At 44.9% G+C, this 19,596-nt stretch overlaps 1 protein-coding gene across 3 annotated transcripts in view; it reads right to left on the bottom strand.

The window, feature by feature from the left end:
• The window catches only part of ASTN2 (astrotactin 2), a 950,369-nt gene that overhangs the window by 512,380 nt on the left and 418,393 nt on the right, over nucleotides 1-19,596 (bottom strand). For all 3 annotated transcript variants that reach the window (XM_058302487.1, XM_058302488.1, XM_058302489.1), the window contains one exon: nucleotides 5,207-5,374. In XM_058302487.1, the coding sequence (XP_058158470.1) occupies nucleotides 5,207-5,374 (168 nt within the window). The remainder of the gene's footprint in view (nucleotides 1-5,206; nucleotides 5,375-19,596) is intronic.

Raw genomic sequence — 19,596 nt, 5'->3', positions numbered from 1 at the left:
GCCATTTTAGTAGGTATGAAATGATATCTCATTGTGGATTTGATTTGCTCTTTCCTAATGGCTAATGATGTTGTGCTTTTTGGTCATTTTTATATCTTCTTTGGAGAAATGTCTATTCAAAATTTTGCCAAATTTTTATTGGAGCTGTTTTTTGTGTGTTTTTTTTTTTAAGATTTTGTTTATTTATTTGTTTCTCTCCTCTTCCCCACCCCAGTTGTCTGTTCTCTGTGTCTATTAGCTGCGTGTTTTTCTTTGTCTGCTTCTGTTGTTGTCAGTGGCATGGGAATCTGCTGTTTGTTTTTGTTGTTGATTTGAAGCATTTCTTCACATATTCAGCAAATTGATGGGGGTACAAGACCAACACCCCAAATCAGTAATGCTTATATACACAAGCAATGAACCGATCAGAAGAAGAAATCAAGGAAAAATTCCATTTATAATAGCAATTAAAAGAATCAAATATCTAGTAATAAATTTAACCAAGGATATTAAGGATTCATATACAGAAAACAATAAAACATTGCTAAAAGAAATCAAATGACACCTAATAAATGGAATGACATTCCATGTTCATGGGAAAGACTAAATATTGTTAAGATGTCAATCCTACACAAAGTGATTTATAGATTCTATTCAATCCCAATAAATATTCCAACAACTTTCTTTGCACAAATGCAAGAGCCAATTATCAAATTTATGTGGAAGGATAAAGGGGCTCCAGATAGCTAAAGCCATCTTGGAAAAGAAGAAAAAAGTTGGAGGACTCACAGTTCCCAATCTTACAAGTTATTACAAAGCCACCGTAATCATGAGAATGGTACAAGGACAGACATACAGTTCAACGGAATCAAACTGACTGCTTAGAAATCAAACTTCTCCTTTATAGACACCTGATTTTTGACAAGGAGGCAAAGACCACTCAATTGAGAAAGAATGTTCATCAACAAATCGTGCTGGGAAAAGTGGATTTCCACTTGCCAAAAAAGAAGGAGGATCCCTACCTATCACCTTGTGTAAAAATCACCTCAAAATGGATCAAAGACCTAAATATAAGAGGCATTTAGTTTGCACTTAATTTTTAATCCATACCACACTGAGTTTTTTATAATAGCTATATATGAGCAGATCCGTTTTATTCTTATGAGAATGTAATTTCCATGAAGTTAGGAACACTGTCGAATTTGTCTGTGATTTCCCATAGCATTTAATACAGAAACTTACCAGTTGTGGAATTCAGAGACTCTTGCTTAAATTAAATCTAAGGAATTGAAATGAACTCTACAAAGCAGCTCTGAGTCAAGTCACATGAAAATATTAGCCTGTTTTCATTTCCATTTCTTACCTGTAGATAAGGTCCATCCATTTATACTTTGAATGACCCATATGAATAATGTGCTTCACTGGGCAAAAAGGTGGGAAGGATACGGGGATACAGGAATAAATAAGAATACTATACCTGGCTTTTAGGAGATTATAATTTCGCAGAGGAGATACACTTTTCCAAACAATAACACAAATTAATTCAGTTTTTAGTCAACAGATAATTCTGATGATACTGTGGAAGTTATTCACTCTACCCAGAGGGAATGAGAGGTGATTAAGCCTAAGTGGGTAGGATTTTGGAAAGTGGATGATTAAAGAGTGGAAGGCATTTCATGTAGAGGGAGGAGACTGAACTCTAATCAGAAGGAGAGACTCTGTATGGGGAGTTTAGGGTAAAACAGAGTACAGGCAGAGCGGAGAATGCAAAGAGGATATATTCTTAGGATGTGCCTCAAAAGGAGGATGAGACCAGATAATCCTAGAGGTCAGCTGACTGGCTACTGGACAGTTCTTGGTGGCCCAGTTTAGAGCTAGAGAATATTTAATTTGAGTTCATGTGCATGAGGCCATGAAGGAACCACTAAAATTGACCACATTTAAAAGACCACAGAAAGAGGAAATTCCTTCTTTTCCTCCTCCTTTCTTTATTCTCAGTGCATTAATTATATGTCAATGGCTATGCTAAATTTTAGAGATAGGGAGATGAGCCAAACATATGCTTTGACTCCTCTTTTCTGTCCCCAAAAGTTTTAGTCTGGGGATAGATCCAGATAAGACAAGAACATTGACTGGGAGCAGAGAAGGGGGCTCCTTGAACCAGCTGGGACTGGGAGTATGAGAGTCAGGGAATATACCTCTAGGAGGAAGGATCTTTGGGTTAAATGAGACAAAAATAGAAAGGATGTCCCATCTCCTAGTAGAAGTAGGAGAAAGATATTCCAGGGGAAGGACACAACCTGTGAAGGGGTGGAGGCATGAGAGAGCATGGTGTCTTCAGGTTGCTGCCGGTGGCTGGTGTGGCTACAGCCAAAGGTACGTGGCAAACAGAGAGAGAAGATGAGGGGACAGAAGTGAACATGATTTTGTGGGAAATTAAATTTACAAATTTAGCAGCTGGGTCTTTCACTGTGAGTAAGAACATGAGAGGACTGTTTGGGAGGAAGAATATTTGGAACCTTTCTGCATCATCTGTAGTCCTTGGGCCAGAAGCATCAGCAATGGCTGGTGGCTCACTAGTAATGTAAGACCTCAGGGCCCACTTCAGACTGACTGAGGCTGGAGAAGCACCAGGTGAGAGTATGGGCTCCTGGGCTTAAGTCCTGGCTCTGCCATCTGCTGGCTGTGTGATCTTGGACCCATCATTTTTCTCCTCTGGACATCAATACCATAGGCTATTAAACTGAGGAGCAAGACCCAGTGGATGCTAGAGACATCCACAGTTCTAAGGGGAGTATGTGTGTGGGTGTTTATGTGTAATATGAGTTTCTTTTTTCAGATTTATTTTATTTATTTCTCTCCCCTTCCCTGCTCCCCATACCCTAGTTGTCTGTTCTCTGTGTCCATTTTGCTGCGTCTTCTTTTTGTCTGCTTCTGTTGTTGTCAGTGGCACGGGAATCTGTATTTCTTTTTATTGTGTCATCTTGTTGTGTCAGCTCTCTGTGTGGGCGGCCCCATTCCTGGGCAGGCTGCACTTTTTCTCGCGCTGGGTGGTTCTCCTTCTGGGGCGCACTCCTTGCGCATGGGACTCCCCTACACGGGGGACATCCCTGCATGGCATGACACTCCTTGTGCGCATCAGAACTGTGCATGGGCCAGCTCTACACAGATCAAGGAGGCCCAGGGTTTGAACCGTGCACCTCCCATGTGGTAGACAGACTCCCTATCCACTGGGCCAAGTCCACTTCCCATGTGTAATATGAGTTTAATTCTAAGTGATATTGGGGGAAGAGCTTATCATCTTCAAAACTAACACATGCCTGCTCCTTGGATAACTCATGGCTTGAAACTATGCACTCAAGACTGCAGCCAATAGAGAAGATCATCACCAGCCACAGGCTTGTGTATAGCAAATCTACTGGGAAACCAGAAGGTCAGACCCTCATGCATTCACCACTCTGCCCAGCTTTGGCCACATGGAGAGTTCCCAAAGGTAAAGAAGGGGCTCTCTTCTGTTCCCTCCAAACAAGAATCTTGCTTCATTTTTAAGGAAAGAAAAAGAAAACAGAATCACTCCAGAGTCCAGATCCAGAGGCACATAATTTAACAAGGTCTGGCTAATGGGTAGAAGATAATGAGAGAGAGAGAGAGAAAGAGAGAGAGAGAGACAGAATGTGTGTGTGTATATGTGTTAGCAGTGAGAAATATTGGTAAAGGTGAAAGTGCTTTAAATGAGTAAAGACTGTTTAAGAGAAAGAAAAAAGCTTCAGCTGTCTGGTCATGTGGTGCCCTAGAGCTACAGTGCATTTTCCAAATTGTTTCCTTAGGAGGTTTATATAAAGGCTGCAAAAAATGAGTCTGAGCAGGGTTCCTGACTAGAGGCCAGAAGAGAATGGTGGCTAGAAAGCCAAGTCCTGGCTCCACTCTGCAGAGATGCATAGATCAGCCTGCGGAAGCCAGGTCCTTACTGTTCAACTCTTACCCCACAGAGAAGTGGAGGAATGCTCAGACAGAGGCAGCAGACCCTCGGTCCAGGCTGCTGAGCCCCCTTTGGCTCTACACAGAGGTTGTCACCATGACGTCAGTGCAATGAGTTCTCCAGGCAAGCCAGCCAGACTCTTGCTAATAGAACTTGTGTTGGTGAAAAGCAGCCAATACAAATGGTAAACTTCCTAGCAGTGTGGGATTGTGGGAGGATCAGAGGACAGGGAAAAAGGCAACCTGGGGTTTTAATCCCAGCTCTGCTTTTAACTTCCTTTGTAACTTTGGCAAGTTTCTTCCTCTCTCTGACTCCTGTTTCCCTATTTATGGACAGTAATAACTGCCATTTATGGAGCAACAACTATGAATAAGACATTGTCTATTTACTGAGCACTTACTATAAATATGATAAGTGTCTCATGGCTTTAAACACCATCTACATGCTGCTGACTCATAGATATCTAACCTCCAGCTAAGATCTCTTTTATGAATCCAAATGCCCATTCTCCATCTTTTCTGAATAGTCATTGCAAACTTATATGAAGAACTTGAAATGTGGTTCGTGTGACTAGTACACTGAAGTTTTATTTTATTTTAACTAACTTCAGTTTTAATTTAAATAACCACACATAGCTAGTGGCTATCACCATATTAGACAGTTCAGGTTTAGTATCTCCCTCACCAGAATGTGAGTTCAATTAGGGCAGAGATTCTGCCTATTTTGTTCATTGCTGGGTTCCCAATGCAGACAAAGGGGCCTGGCTACTCAAGAAATATCTGTTGAATAAATAACAAAAGAACATGCTAAGAGCTTTCCCTGCATTATCTCATTTAATCCGAACAACAGGCCTGTTACATGCTATTTTCATTCTCATTTTTTATATGTGAAAACTGATAGAGCAAGGAAGTGTTTTGCCAAAGAATACCCAGGTGGTTAGAAGCAGAGATAGGATCTGATTTCAGAAGTATCTGTAACATGTCAAGAGCTTTGCTGGCATCCTTTTCTGACTCTGAGTTCTGTGGGTCTATCAGCATTTCTCCTTTGTCAGGCACTTGCAGCACATACTAAAAACACCAACTGGATGGCTGGAACCTTACATAAAATACACGACTTGTTTTCTAGCTCTTTTTCCCATGTAGCCATTGCAGGGTGTCTTGTCAGTCGCTCAGAATCCATGATTCTTTAGAAGTCCTTTAACCTACACCCTCCCACTCTCTCTCCCCAGCCCTGTCCTCCATGGCTCACCTGTTTCTGGGTCGCAGAGCTGCTCACAGGCATCGGTGGTCCTCTGTCCGCAGAGGTCCCTCACCCATGGCGAGGTGGCATTGATCTGGTAATACAGGGATAGCTTAGCCGGGTTTAACCAGTCAGAGATATCCAAGTAGCTCCCTTCACTCACCACGAAGCTGCTCCCTGTGGGTAAAAAGAAAGAAAGGCAGCTACTTTCTCTCCCATTTTAGGGTACAGATATGTTTCACTGCTGACACTGAGGGCCAGGAACAGACATGTGCAGACAAGCCAACCTCTCCCCGACCTCCCCACCCACACAGCCTGTTTTCACTTGTTTACAAACATTGACAATGTGCCAGTCATGGTATAAGGAGACAACGGGACAGGGACAAATCAGGCATGAGAGAAAGTTGACCAGCCTAGGGCCGAGGACTGAGGTAGACATGGGTCCAAATCCCACCTTCACTCTTAATAGCCATGTGGCTTTGGGCAAGTTACTCAATGTCTCCTTCCTCTAAAACGTTACCCAGATAGCAAAGCCTAGTAAAGCTATCACAAAAAAAAGAAAATTACAGACCAATTTCCCTGTTGAATATAATGCATAAATCTTTAAAAGACACTAACAAACCAAATCCAATAGCATATTAAAAACATCATATATCATGGCCAAATGGGATTTATCCTAGGAATGCAAGGATGGTTCAACATAACGAAATAAATCAATGCAATACACAATGATATAGAATGAAAGAAAAAAGCAGATGATTATTTTAATAGACACAGAAAAGGCATTTGTCAAAATCCAGCACCTCTCTTGATAAAAACACTCAGAAAATGAGGAATAAAAGAGAACTTTATCAACATGATAAAAACCATTTATGAAAAATTCAGAGCTGGCATTATTCTCACTGATGAAAGACTTAACGCTTTGCTCTTAAGATCAGGTACATAATAAGGATGCCTATTTTCACCACTGGTATTTAATAATGTACTAGAAATTCTGGCCAGAGCAATTAGTAAAGAAAAAGAAATAAAAGGAATCTAAATTGAAAAGGAAGAAGTAAAACTATTTCTCTTTGCAGGTAATATGATGTTACATAAAGAAAATCCAAAGGAATCCACAAGAAAACCATTAGAGCTAATAAATAAGTGGCTGAGTACAGGATCAACATCTAAAAATAAATTGTTTTCCTATTCACTATAACAAGAAATCTGAAGGGGAAATTATGAAAACAATTACATTTATAATCACTTCTAAAAGAATAAAATACTTTAGAATAAATTTAACCAAAAATATTTTTAAAAACTTGTACACTGAAAACTACAAAACACTGCTGAAAGAAATGAAAGAGGACCTAAATAAATGACAAGATATGCCATCTTCATGGATTAGATGAGTTAATATTATTAAGATGTCAATATTCCACCAAGCAATCTATGGATTCAATACAATCCCTACCAATATCCCAGCTTTCTTTTTTGCAGAAATGGAAAAACTGATCTTCAAATTCATAATCACATGATTTTCTCCCTTCATTCTATTTTTCTGGTGTACTGTATTTATTGATTTTCTTATGTTGACACACCCTTGCATTCCTATGATAAATCCCACTTGGTCATGATATCAAGAAAGTGAAAAGACAACTTACAGAATAGGAGAAAATAATTGTAAACCATACATCAGATAAGGGCTTTTAATATCCAAAAATGTAAAAAGAACTTATACAATTCAATAACAAAAAGACTAAAAAAACAATTAAAAAAAGGGCAAGGACTTTGACTAGACATTTCAAAATAAAAAATTTCAAATGGTTAATAAGCATATAAAAATGCTCTATCATTAGCTATTAGGAAAAATGCACATAAAAACAATAAGAAGCCACTTCACAAGTATAAGGATGGCTATTACTAGAAAGAGGGAGAGAGAATGAAAGAGAAGGAAGGAAGGGAGGAAGGGAAGGAGGATGGAAGGAAAAAAATAAGAAGTATTAGAGAGGATATGGAGAAATAGGAATTTATTGCACTGTTGGTGGAAATGTAAAATGGTGGAGTCACTGTGGAAAGCAATATGACATTTTCTCAGAAAGTTAAATATGGAATTACCACACAACTTGGCAATTCCATTTCTAAGCATATACTCAAAGAAAGTGAGAAAAGGGTTTCAAATAGATACTTGTACACCTATGTTTATAGAAGAATTATTAACAATAACCAAAGGATGGAAAAAACCCTGTGTCCATCAACAAAGGAATAGATAAATTAAGTGTGGAACATACATGCAAAAAAATATTTTTGGTGATAAGATCTTGCAGCATGAAAGAAGCTTGAAAACACTGCTCAGTGAAGCAAGGTAAGATGCAAAAGGACAAATATTGTAAGATATCACTTATAAGAGATGATGAGAATTGGCAAATTTGCAGAGACAGTAAGTAGATTAGTGGTCACCAGGGGATGAGGACAAGGGGTAAGGGTGAGTGTTAGGGAAAAGAAAGGCCTTAGTGTTGGGAAACAATAGGGAAAGGAGTTTGGGATGAGCTGGATACTCCAGGCTCCATCAGAGTGGGCCATCTGTGATTTGGTGCCAGCCAGTTCTTACCACCTGCAACTAATATCCCCATGCTGCCAGTTGTTTAGATTTTCTTTGAGAAAAGCTGAAAATTCAAAATTTTACTGTAATCAACCAATTTTTAAATGATTGCTTAACTTCGTTCTTGAAAGCTGGTGTAAGTCAAATGAAAGACCTAGTTTTGGAATCTTGTCTCCAACATGTATTCATTAATCATTATGTATACATACATATGTGCACATTTCTATAGATGCATGTATATAGGCTATTCAATATATATGGATAATAATATATATTATACCTACATGCACACATAAATACATAAATACACACATATATATTCACACACACATTTTTGTCAAGGATCAGAAACACACCAGGGTGGCTGCATATTCTGTATAAATGGGGAGTGTATGTATATAGCAATAATGTAAAGGTAGAATTTCACAAGGGAAGAAAAGAGCCCAGATAGGGCCAGGCTTCACAAAGCTGGAATTGGAGAATGGTTCTATATTTATGGCCTATCTAGGGACCTCAGCAGCAGGAGATCTAAAATCATTTTTTATAATGAAAGTGACTCAGCTTCTCTTCTTATGCCTGCCTTTTGTCTACATTAGTGTCAACCAACAAAATCTTTCCACGTATGCAACTTGAATTTCCCAAACAGGGAACTAATGACTCAATTAATAAGCATCACATGGCTTTGACAGAGCCCCCTCTGTCAGGTCACATAGGCCTCTGCTGTCTGCCCTATGGTTGAGCTCCTCTAGGCTGTGGTCCAACAGGTAATGACCAGGGAGGAGGGGTCAGTCACATGGGCCCTCATTTGGCTGCCTGAGGCTCCAACACTTGTGGTGGACAGGTTTCCCTGAAAAGGGTATGGGTGTGGAGGAAAAGGGTTACCTTCTCTGATGTACACAGATATTGTGATTTATATCCATGCCATGGAATGAGTTCTTAAGTAAAAGCACAGTGGACAACATGATTTTCAGTGGGGCTAAAAGAGGAGTCTATGTGAAGCAGAAGGAATAGACAGTATCAAGATCTGAGATAAAGAAATGACCACATTTGAAGTTGGCCTTAAAGTCCTTGGCAGCCAAAGCAAAAAAGGGAGTCTGTTGGATTCCATGTTCATATTTCTGGCAAGAGGAGATATGCACATCTATCTGCAAACCCATATTGTTCCTGCCTGGAACTAAGCCCAAGCAGAAACATGTGATGTTGGTCTTTGTGCAAGGCACTGAACATCAGTATAAGCTACATATTTTTATTTTAAAAAGCACAGTCATGCTGCTTAAATGGATAATTCTTGTATTTATTCTCACTAAAGACTAGGGGATAGATATTGAATTGTGTCCCAGGGCTGAGTTTGGCTAATCCCACTACTTTGGGAATGTTACACAGTGCAGTGATAAAGAGAATGAAGTCAGCAAGACACAGATTCAAATCCTTATTCTGCTACTTATTGGCTCTATAAACTTATGAAAGAAAATAAATTCTCATTTGTTTCATATGAAAAGTGCGAAAACGAATTCCCTTTTCATAGGGATAACATAAAGATTATATGAGATCATTGTTTGTCTTAGGACAGGTCCTCTAGAAAACACATTCAGTGGTAGAGAACGCAGAACATTTTTGGGGGAGTTCTCCAGGGAACACCACTTGTAAGGGGATGAGCAAAGTCAGACTGGACAGAGGAGAAGCACATCTGCCATGCAGTTGCAGCAAAGCCCCAGCTGATTCCATGGGGAGTTGGGTGGTCCTGTGGAATTGTCCCCAGTCAAGGCAAGGGTGATTTGTACCTCTGAATTGACCAGGCTTTGTACTTCCACATTAACCAGTGACAGGCTGTCAGTTCTCCCTGAGGAGGGGACATGGCCTTGGGTGATGTGGCCCCATTCAGTGGAGGACAATTTGCCAAGAAGGGCTCAGCTGAGTGGGGGCAACCACTAATCTCCCTGGTGACTGAGTACTGATGGGGGATCTGGGCACAGCACCATGGCATCCACTACAGTGGATGAAGTGCCTGGAATTTGGTGAAATCTCAATCACCAAGAGCTATTTTTATTATGATTTGGATTCTTTATTAACTTGGAGGCTTTGCATGCAATAATAGTAAATGGCTCTCTCAAATATGAGTCTACTTGGAAGTGTCTGGCTCAAAAGTAGGTTTTCCTTAACTTTTCTAAAAAAATACTATACAGAGTTTTACTAGTTGTTTAATAAAAGAGGGGGCCTTTTATCCTATTCATCCTTGGGACAAATATGTTATACATTCTGCCCACTTAATCCTTAAAACAGCCTTGCAGATATTTACCCATTTTGCAGATGAAAAACATGAGGTTCAGAGAAATTGATCTGGCCCAAATTGTGGAGCTAGTAAGTAGAAAAACTGGAAACTTAACCCAGGAGTATCAGCCTCCAAAGCTGGTACCTGCCCATTACTCCAGGCTGTCTTGAGAATCAGGGGCTTTGAGTATCAGACAGGTGGCTTTCTATGGTTTCTTTCACTCCTCCTCTGGTATTCTGTGCATTCATTCCTCTTTAGTGGGTGTCATATAGTATTGAGAGCTTTTCTGCTTTCTCTCATAGACTGTGATTTCCTACAGAGAAGAAGTCATGACTCATTGATCCTTATCAATTTAGCCCTCAGTAAAATGCTGGAATATACTAGGAGTTTAGTGAATGTCTGTTGAGTGAATTACTGAAATCAAAGTGCCTTGCTTGACTAGAGGGAAGTTTATCACACTTCATCACGGCGTTGTGAAGCAAGAATACATCTGCATTGATCCTGGAGTTTCTTTTTTGTTGTTTTATTCTGTGAGAGCCAGACTATAAGATTAGGTCTTCAGAGCCGCTCCCAATCCAATCAAAAACTTCAACTTCACTATCATGACTCCTGAGCTCTTGCTCACCCCACAGGCTTGTGATGTGGACAACTGAAGTAAGAATGCAGGTGGAGGGACTCAGTGTGAAGGGGCAAGGATATATGGCAGGGAGGTATTATGGCAGATAGGGACAACATTTAATATTGTACAAAATTTAATCCCCAAGACTTGATCCATACATGTGGTCGTTTCACCAACACTGAATCCTTGTGAGTCTAATAAAAAGACATAGAGATGAATGTAAATGGGTCAAAACCCTTAAGAGAAGGCTCTGCCTTTGTATATCGAGATAAGGGCAAGTAAAAGGAGGATTAGAAAGCAATTATGGAAGAGTTGGCCTTTAAGCTAGGCCTTGAAGGACTGACTCAAGAACTGTCCAATCCTTCTATTAACCTCCTCAATATTTACTAGGTGTTCCACTCAAGCAGCACCTATATATGCTGCATTCAAGAATCATTCATTCGTGTATTTGTTCATTTAACAAGAAAATCACCTACTATGTGCCAGGTGCTGTCCCAGGCTCTGGATGAGTAAAATGTGGTCTCTCTCCCATGTCCCTGGTAGTCTAGAAAGGGAAATCAAAGATGGCAAATCTAAGGGAAAGTGTGAGTGAGTTCTTGCTTGCTTGCTTTTCTCATTTTCCATCTAGACTGTGCATCGGTCAAAGGAAGGGACCATGACTCATTTAACTCTGAAACCAACACTGTTCACATAATGTAGCACAGATTCAGAGGACTTAGGGTCTTTTGGGTCATTTATGTGTGAGGAAGGAGAGAAAGACAGAGAGAGAGAGAGAAAGTGGGGAGGAAAGACAGAAAGGGAAGGTGGAAGAAGGGAGGGAGAAAAGGAGAGAGGGAAAGAGAAAGAAACCAAGTTCAAAAACTGACAAGCAACTCTCCCTGAGTAAATTCTAGCATTTCTTTGGGAATAAAAACTAAATAGGAAAGGAATGAAATTGCATTCTTCTAAGTGTCACACATTTCTCTAGTTTTCCTCTGGGCTCTTTTATTTTCTTGACATTAGTTCAAAAGTATCTCCTCTTTTTAGGGGGTGTTCTGAGAATGTGCTCTGTGCTCAAATAGATCTCCCCAAAGTGCAATGGTTCTGAAATGATTCTCTGCCAAAATCTCAATTTCAAAATGTCATGTTTCCTTATTTTAAATATATATATATATATATATTTTTTTTTTTTTTTCTCTCTCTCACTGGCTTGTGGGAATATACATCATCTAATTAGCCAAATGGATTTTCAGTTCAGCCCAATCATTTCCTTATCTAGCATCTGAAGTCTGGCGTTGCTCAGGGGACTGCACGGGCACCAAGGTCCTCATTAACTCTGATCTTCAATTACATTGATTATAAGCCTGAGTCTGTAATTGTGCAGCATAGATCAGGGGTGAGCTGAGGAGCTCAGGCCACTTTCTAGTGTTCTCTGTAAAGCCAGAGGCACATCTGCCCCCAAAGAAAGAGAAAGATATAGATGAGAACTAAAAATACCACGGAAAGAGGTATCACCAGACAAAATTGCCTAGAGAGCCAGAAGGCAGCTGCAAATTCCTTTCATTACACCTCGAATCATGAGACAGACCTCTGAGAACCATGGAGAGAAGATTTCAAAAGAAGGCTCTGGTGACAGTGGTGAATGGGGCATTAAGGAATGAAAGAATTCATGGCGGGATGATGGTCTCCACCAAGGAAGCACAGGGACTCTTCCAGCCAAGAGCTCTTTTTTTTTCTTTTTCCTTCTTGGGGTACAAAGTGATTAACAGTTCCCTTCCTACAATTACATCGTGTATCCCCCTGTATCCCATCTGTAAGGGTAGTGGACTGAGAAAATGTCTTTCTTAGGTACAGGGTGCAAAAACAAAGAGTGATACAGCAGAAATGAGTACCCTGTCTACTACCAGCCCAATAGACCTCGAAGAATGCATCTATTCCTACTCTTCTCTTCCCAGTCCACAGATCCCCAGTCGGGATTGAAAACATTTCACCCATCTGGAAAGCTATTGAAGGAGTGAGAGACCAAAATCTGCAAAGATGGAGAAAGGTGTTTTTTTAACAGCTTGAGGGTTTGTGAGAGTGGACAGAGAACTTAGTCTGGAGAGCAAAGCTCTAGCATCATTTCAGTGAGGACTGCAGTGGATGTTTCCCTTACGAGTGTCTCTAAGAAAGTGATCAGTACCCATCTTTAAATATTCACCTCTTGGTCTCCCCCTTTCAGCTCACGTCCCTCCTGCCACTCCCCAACCACCTTTTCCTCGGACTGACTTGAAACTCCTATTCCAATGGACTCTCCCTGTCTATGCATTATTTGATAACAAATAGCTTGCCATGTGCTCCATTTATTAACTTTTATTTTGTGTCATGGATCTCTTTGACAGTTGGTGACATCTGTGGATCCCTTCTCCGACAAAAGTTTCAAATGTATAAGACATAATGCAGAGTACTAAAAAGGAAACCAATAGCTGAAACAGCCAGATAAAAACCCATGTGACCTAAACTATTTTCATCCATTCCCCAGATGCCCAGTCTGCTGCCTGATGATCTGCTTCCAAACACTTTGATGTTACCGGATGGACAGAGAAGCATGCAAAGGGGCGATTATAATGCATGTGCAATCCTGCCAAAGTGTGTGAATAAGATGCAAATGACAAGGGGAAGAAGGAGGCTAAAGAAACTGAGAAATTCCAATGAGTTCATCTAACAGGGTTATTTGGAAAGAGGGTCAACTTCTTTCCTTTTGTTCAAATATTCTATTCTAACGCTCTGAAGAAGACAGAAACTTGGTTAAGTTTGGAATCTTCTTGTGACAGTTACACAAAAGATCAGAATTGGATGATGCTAAGACAGATACATATTTAATTTTAAAGAATATAAGTAAACACTGAATTTATCTAGCCAGGTGTTACTCAACCCTGTTTTCATTATCATCCCATAGGGAATCTTTTTAGTCATTTTCCCCCTAATCATGACCCGCCATGAAATTTTAATACATAGTTCACAGATACTGTATATTTGTTCATGTTTATTGTTTTGTTCCTATGTTCTATATACATGCAAAGAGTAAGATCTTTTGCTTCTACCCTTAAGAATCAATTTTTGCCCCTTTGGGGATGATGTCCCCACAGAGAATGCATTCTCTAGTTAGATCCCCTTATTTTACAGTTCAGGAAACTGAGAGTAAGCAGGGGGAGGGATGTGCCCAAGATCCCACTGAGATTAGTGAAATGTCTACAACTAGAACCTAGACATGTGACTCCCAGCCTCTCAGCACTGAGAGAGAGATGAGGGTCCGAGAGATTGAACTGTTTCCTGTGGCCACACAGCTGGAAAGTGTCAGGGTCAGACCAGAACCCAAATACCGTGAGTTCACACTCAGAACCCCTACCGTTATTTCCCACTAACAATGAAGAACAGATTCTGAGGAGGTGAGTGGGCTGTCACAAGGCTAGAGCTTCCTTACTGGAAGCAGGATGGGTGGATAACCTCAAGAGGTCCATAAGCAACACTGCAGGGCTGATCAGCACTGAGAGAGCAAAGAGTGGGATCCACAGGCCACTGGCATTTGGGGTTTTATGCTAGGAAAATAGTTGTTTCCAAGTAAAGCTGTTTCAAGTCCCTGAACCTTCCCCACAAATGGAGGTGTCCCTAAAGTACCAGACACACATTTTGTCTAAGCAGTTGTTGTGGGTCTACCATTTTTGGTCCTCCCCACCTAAAACTGTGCTCAAAGTCAGGCTAGAACAGATGGCCACAGAATTCTACATGCCTTCATGTATCCAGGGCCCTGCTTCAAAGTTGAGGGTTTGAGTCTGGACAAAAGACATTTGAAGTTTTAACATTTCAAAAAATTATTTTCTCCCTAGAGATACAACAATTTGGTTCCAAACTAGGCAACAGGGAAAAAGAACAAAGTCATGAAGAGCTTCTCATTTTCCTTACATTTATAAAAATTTTAAAGGAGAATTTTACTTAAAGATGGAAAGCAGCTATTTACTTTTACTTAAGAACTCATTTATTTATTTTCACTTTCTTCATTACTTTGGGGGAATTTATGCATCAGACCCAATCTCAATGCTGGATTTCTTTTTGATCTAAAAATCAGTGCTCCTTGAATGAACGTCATGGACAGTTGTTCCCAAAGCTCAAAGGTCCGTTAGCCCAGACTTCATGCTACTGAAAAATCTCTCTTTCTGTCAGCCTCCCTAGTATGATATGAGTTTGCATGGGAAGAAAAGGGCTGGGCTCTGGAGCCATACAGGTTAGGATTCCCTGGAAAAGAAATTGCTCAATTTTGGTAAGCCTCCTCCATTTGTATATCTGTACAATGGAAATAATGCATCTGTGACCATTAACTTTAATTGTCTAAGATCAGAAAAGTCCTTGGATGTCCCCTGCTCCCACCCTGCCTTTCGCTTCCTTACACTTTGCCCGCCTGTTCCTCGTAACCTCCCTGTATTATGGCCCTTCTCAGCAGCAGTTTGTGCTGCTGCCTCCCTCCGCCCCTCCTCCCAGCCACTGTTATCTTCCCCCTCCCAGCCGATCGCTGTTCTCCCCGCCTCATTTCAACCGCCCTCATCCCGTATCCGCCCCGGCACAACCTCGGAAACAACCCCCTCTGCCATCAATGGCTTACGTCATAAACCGCAGGTCCGCCCTTGCCTCTGCAGCCAATCCTCAGCTGCCCCGCGGACATGCCCCTCCCACAACCTCCCCGCCTCCATGACACTATAAAACCCCATGTACTTCCCGAATAAAATCAGACCTGCGCATAGACCTCGTCTCCGTGGTTTTTCCTCCATCGAACCGCGCGTCCCCCAAGCCTTGAGCCGCCCGCTGCCGCCCCGGTCCGGCCGTGGCGTAGGCCCGATCCCCGGCAGCGACTCGCCTGCAGTGACCCGCCTGCAGTGCCGCAGCGGAGGCCAACAGGTGGCGCCCGAACAGGGACCCCAGCTACGGCCCCTTGTCTGGCCAGCCCGCTGCTGACCCCTCGCACGGGACCCATCGCCGTCCTCCCGTGCCGCCGCTCAAGGTAGGGACTCTCCGGCGTTGCTCCCTTCACCCCCCTCCTGAGCCCTCTGCCGCGATGGGGGCCTCCCTCTCATCCCGTCAGGTTCCTCAAGTCCGCCTGCTCGCTGCCCTCTTAGAGACTCACCACGTGAAGGTCTCTCTCCGTCAGCTACAGCGGTATTGGGACCTTCTCCTACCCTTTAACCCTTGGCTCGTCACCTGTGCTCTCTGGAGCCCAGAGACCTACGAACGTTTAATTCAGCGGGTGACGTCCGCTATGGAGCACGATCGCAAGCAGTTTCCCCCCGGCCTTATCCCGACCCTCGTCGCTATCCGCGCCTGTCTCCAAGGTGTGCCCTCCCCTGCCTCCGCTCTCACCTGTGAGCCTAGCCACCCTCTCACCTGCGATCCTGATGGAGACGACGATGCTCGTTCTCTGTCCGCCCAGCTAGAGGCCGCGCTCGAACTGGATCTCCCCACAGCCTCCGATCCGGACCCCAACCAACATGGCGACCCCCCGCCTTCTCCCCCCCCACCGCGTCCTGCAAACAATGCCAACATGGCGCACCTCCTCCTTCTTCTTCCTCGGCGCCCTCTTCCCGCCTTTACCCACCTCTTCCTGTCTCTTCGCCATCCGGTCCCGTCCCGGATGCCTGCCGATCGCCATTTTCGGCTAAACCGGCAGAGCCTCCGGTGCCATCTTGGCCTGTACCTGGAAATGACGTGGCCACTCCTCCATCTTGGCCCGAGGCCAGAAGTGATGTCAGGCGTGACGTCACCGTGCCGCCATCTTGGCCAATCAGGAACACCGTTGCCGCCGCGCCCTCCTGGCCGGCGCCCGGTGGCACCGCCCATGCCTCACCTCCATGGCCCGCTTCACCTCCCGCCTGCCCCAGCAATAGCGGGAGCATCGGGAATCCTCCTCCACCAGCGTACGACACCGCCTTTCTCACCTCCCCCACTCCGCCTCTGGCTCAGATGTTCCCCCTCAATCCCGCTCGCACTCCGCAGAGCCCACAAGCGTGGGTCCCCTTTTCCCCCAAAGACATCCAAATGCTCCGCAACGCGATAAAAGAGGATGGCCTTGCCAGCCCTCATGCCCAAGACCTTCTCGAGCGTATGACCATCCCTCGCTGCATCCCTTACGACTGGATCTCTCTAGCCCGAGCGGTTCTCTCCCCCGGGCAATTCATTGACTGGCGAGCCCTTCTCGGTGTCCTGATCGACAATCAGATTGCCGACAATGCTCGTCAGGGTGTGCATTACCCTGCAAACGCATTTCTCGGGTTCGGCCCTTACGGCGATCCCAGCGCCTACACTGCCACCCCGCCTGGGTTTTTCATCCAGCTCCGTGACTGTGTTTTTCGAGCCTTCCGTTCGTGCGCCGCGGCCGCCCCAGAGCCCCTCGTGAAGCTTTTCCAAAAACCCGAGGAGCCGTTTAATGAGTTCGTAGCTCGTGTGCAGGCCGCTGCAGAGAGGCGAGTTGTCGGCAATGCAGCCCGCGAGTCCTTCGTTAAGGACATCCTGCAGGAGGGGGCTAACCCAGCTTGCAAAGCCATCATTCGTCCCCTTCGTGACAAGCCGCTCCAAGACTGGGTCCTCGCATGCTCCGGAGTTTCTGGGCAAGCATCTGCGCTTGCAGCGGCTATTGTCGCGGCAGTCCAAACAACCAACACCTGCTTCCGCTGCGGCGAATTGGGCCACTTCGCTCGGGAGTGCCCCAACCTTCCGGCTCCGCCGCAACCCGTAGTCCAGCCTATGGTGCCACCACCGCGCCCTGTTCCTGCCGCCCGGCCGCCCTCCACCCCCTGCCCGCGCTGTGGAAAAGGGTATCATTGGGCTCGCGATTGCCGTGTTCCGAGACAGCCTTTAAACGGGCAGCGGGGCAAGCCTCAGCCCCGCCACCAAGAGGCTCCAATCGCCCCGCGCCAGCCCCGCCCGTAGGCATCCACTGGTCCGTTCCCATGTCGCCCGCTTCACAGCCACGCCTCACCATCAAGGTCAATGGAAAGTGGATGGACGGCCTTCTTGACACCGGCGCCGAAATCTCCTGCATCCCACTCTCCCAAGCTCGTGACTTCCCACTCACAGCCGGACCCGTCATCGTAGGCGCCACAGGCCAGTCCTCCTCGCAACAGGCGGCTGAAGATCTTGCCTGGCATGACACCGATGGACGGTCAGGGTTCTTCCGTCCCCTGGTTCTCAGGGATATCAAGCAAGTCCTTTGGGGGTGCGACATTCTTCACCAGTCAGGCGCCGTTCTTTTTACTTCGCAGCCATCGCTGCCCCCCCAATAGTTTTGGCCGTTGCTCGCGTTCGACCTCCAGCACCCGTTCCTCTGCAATGGGATACAGAGGAACCCATTTGGGTGGAGCAATGGCCTATGACTGCCCCGAAACTAGCTATTCTTCAGGACCTCGTGGAAGAGCAGCTCCGTGCTGGCCATGTTGAGCCCTCCACCAGTCCATACAATACTCCCATTTTTTTCATCATCAAAAAATCTGGCAAGCCACGCCTCCTCCACGACCTGCGAGAGGTTAACAAGCACATCAAACCCATGGGCTCTCCTCAGCCCGGCATGCCTCACCCGTCAGCCTTCCCGCGAGATTGGTATGTGGCAGTCCTCGACATCAAGGACTGCTTCTTCTCTATCCCCCTGCATCCGGATGACCGCCCACGGTTCGCCTTTACTGTTCCCCAGCCCAACCACCACCGGCCTGCCAAACGGTATCAGTGGAAAGTCCTCCCCCAGGGCATGAAGAACAGCCCTGCCATCTGCCAGCTGTTTGTGGCTACTGCTATTGAGCCCTTAACCTCCGAGGCCACTATCGTGCATTACATGGATGACATCCTTGTAGCCCATCCGAGCGAGCCAAAACTACAAGCTATAGTTGCCAGTCTTCTCTCCAATCTGAAAGATATCGGTCTTCAGATCAACATAGAGAAAGCCGTTTTCCACCCACCGTTTCAATTCTTGGGCTTTGAAATCTCGGAAACGGTCACGCCCATGGCGCCGCTTATAAACGTCCCCAAAACCATGACGCTCCATGATCTCCAACAGCTTTGTGGCCAGCTCAACTGGCTGTGCCCGTCGCTGCCAGTCACCACACATCAGCTGCAGCCTCTGTTCCAGCTCCTTCAGACCACTGGCCCACCATCACAGGCACCCACAAAGAGGGTCACCCTGTCGTATGAAGCAGAGTGCGCCCTGAGCTGTGTCAACTCTGCCCTAATGGACTGCTTGCTCCAGCGAATAGACCCAGACAAGCCATTCGCAGGACTTGTCCTTCCCACCCGTGGGACCCCCACTGGCCTCATCTGGCAGGACAGTCCACTCCTGTGGGTCCATTTAGCCAAAAGCAAGCTTCGCAAAATCACCCCCCAATCCGTCCTGTTCGCGCAGCTCGCCATCGCCCTTGTTGAGCGCTCCACCCACCATTACGGGCGTCATCCAGATGTCATCATTTGGCCCCTTACAACTCAGCAGGTCACTCACTTGCTAAAGGACTCCATAGATATGCAGGCACTGTTCCTCCTATTCTCCGGCCCATTCGATAATCACGTCCCCCAGCACCGCCTCATACAAGGCCTCAGCACGCTCCCCGTCGCAGCTCCTGACCATTTCCTGTTCCCGTCCTCCAAGCCACTCCCCAACGCCGCCATCGCCTTCACTGACGCCTCCAAGCACTGCCTTGCTATAGTCCTCTACAAGCCAAACTCCACACAACCCCTCTGCCACACCCGCCGACATAGCAGCTCTGTCCAAGTGGCCGAATTGAAAGCCGTCACTCTGGCTCTCCAATACCTCCAGGACCAGCCAGTAAATATCTTCACGGACAGTCTCTACTGCCTGCAGGTCTCTTGTATCCTTGCCTTTGCGGCCTTCCTGCCGCCTGCTAGCATCGGCAACCGGGACATCAACCTGGCCTTAGCTGACCTTC

The sequence above is a fragment of the Dasypus novemcinctus genome, chromosome 8, assembly GCF_030445035.2.
Source record: "Dasypus novemcinctus isolate mDasNov1 chromosome 8, mDasNov1.1.hap2, whole genome shotgun sequence".
NCBI classification, from domain to species: domain Eukaryota; kingdom Metazoa; phylum Chordata; class Mammalia; order Cingulata; family Dasypodidae; genus Dasypus; species Dasypus novemcinctus.
The sequence above is the reverse complement of the archived record's forward strand: the minus strand, read 5'-3'. Positions and strand labels throughout refer to the sequence as shown.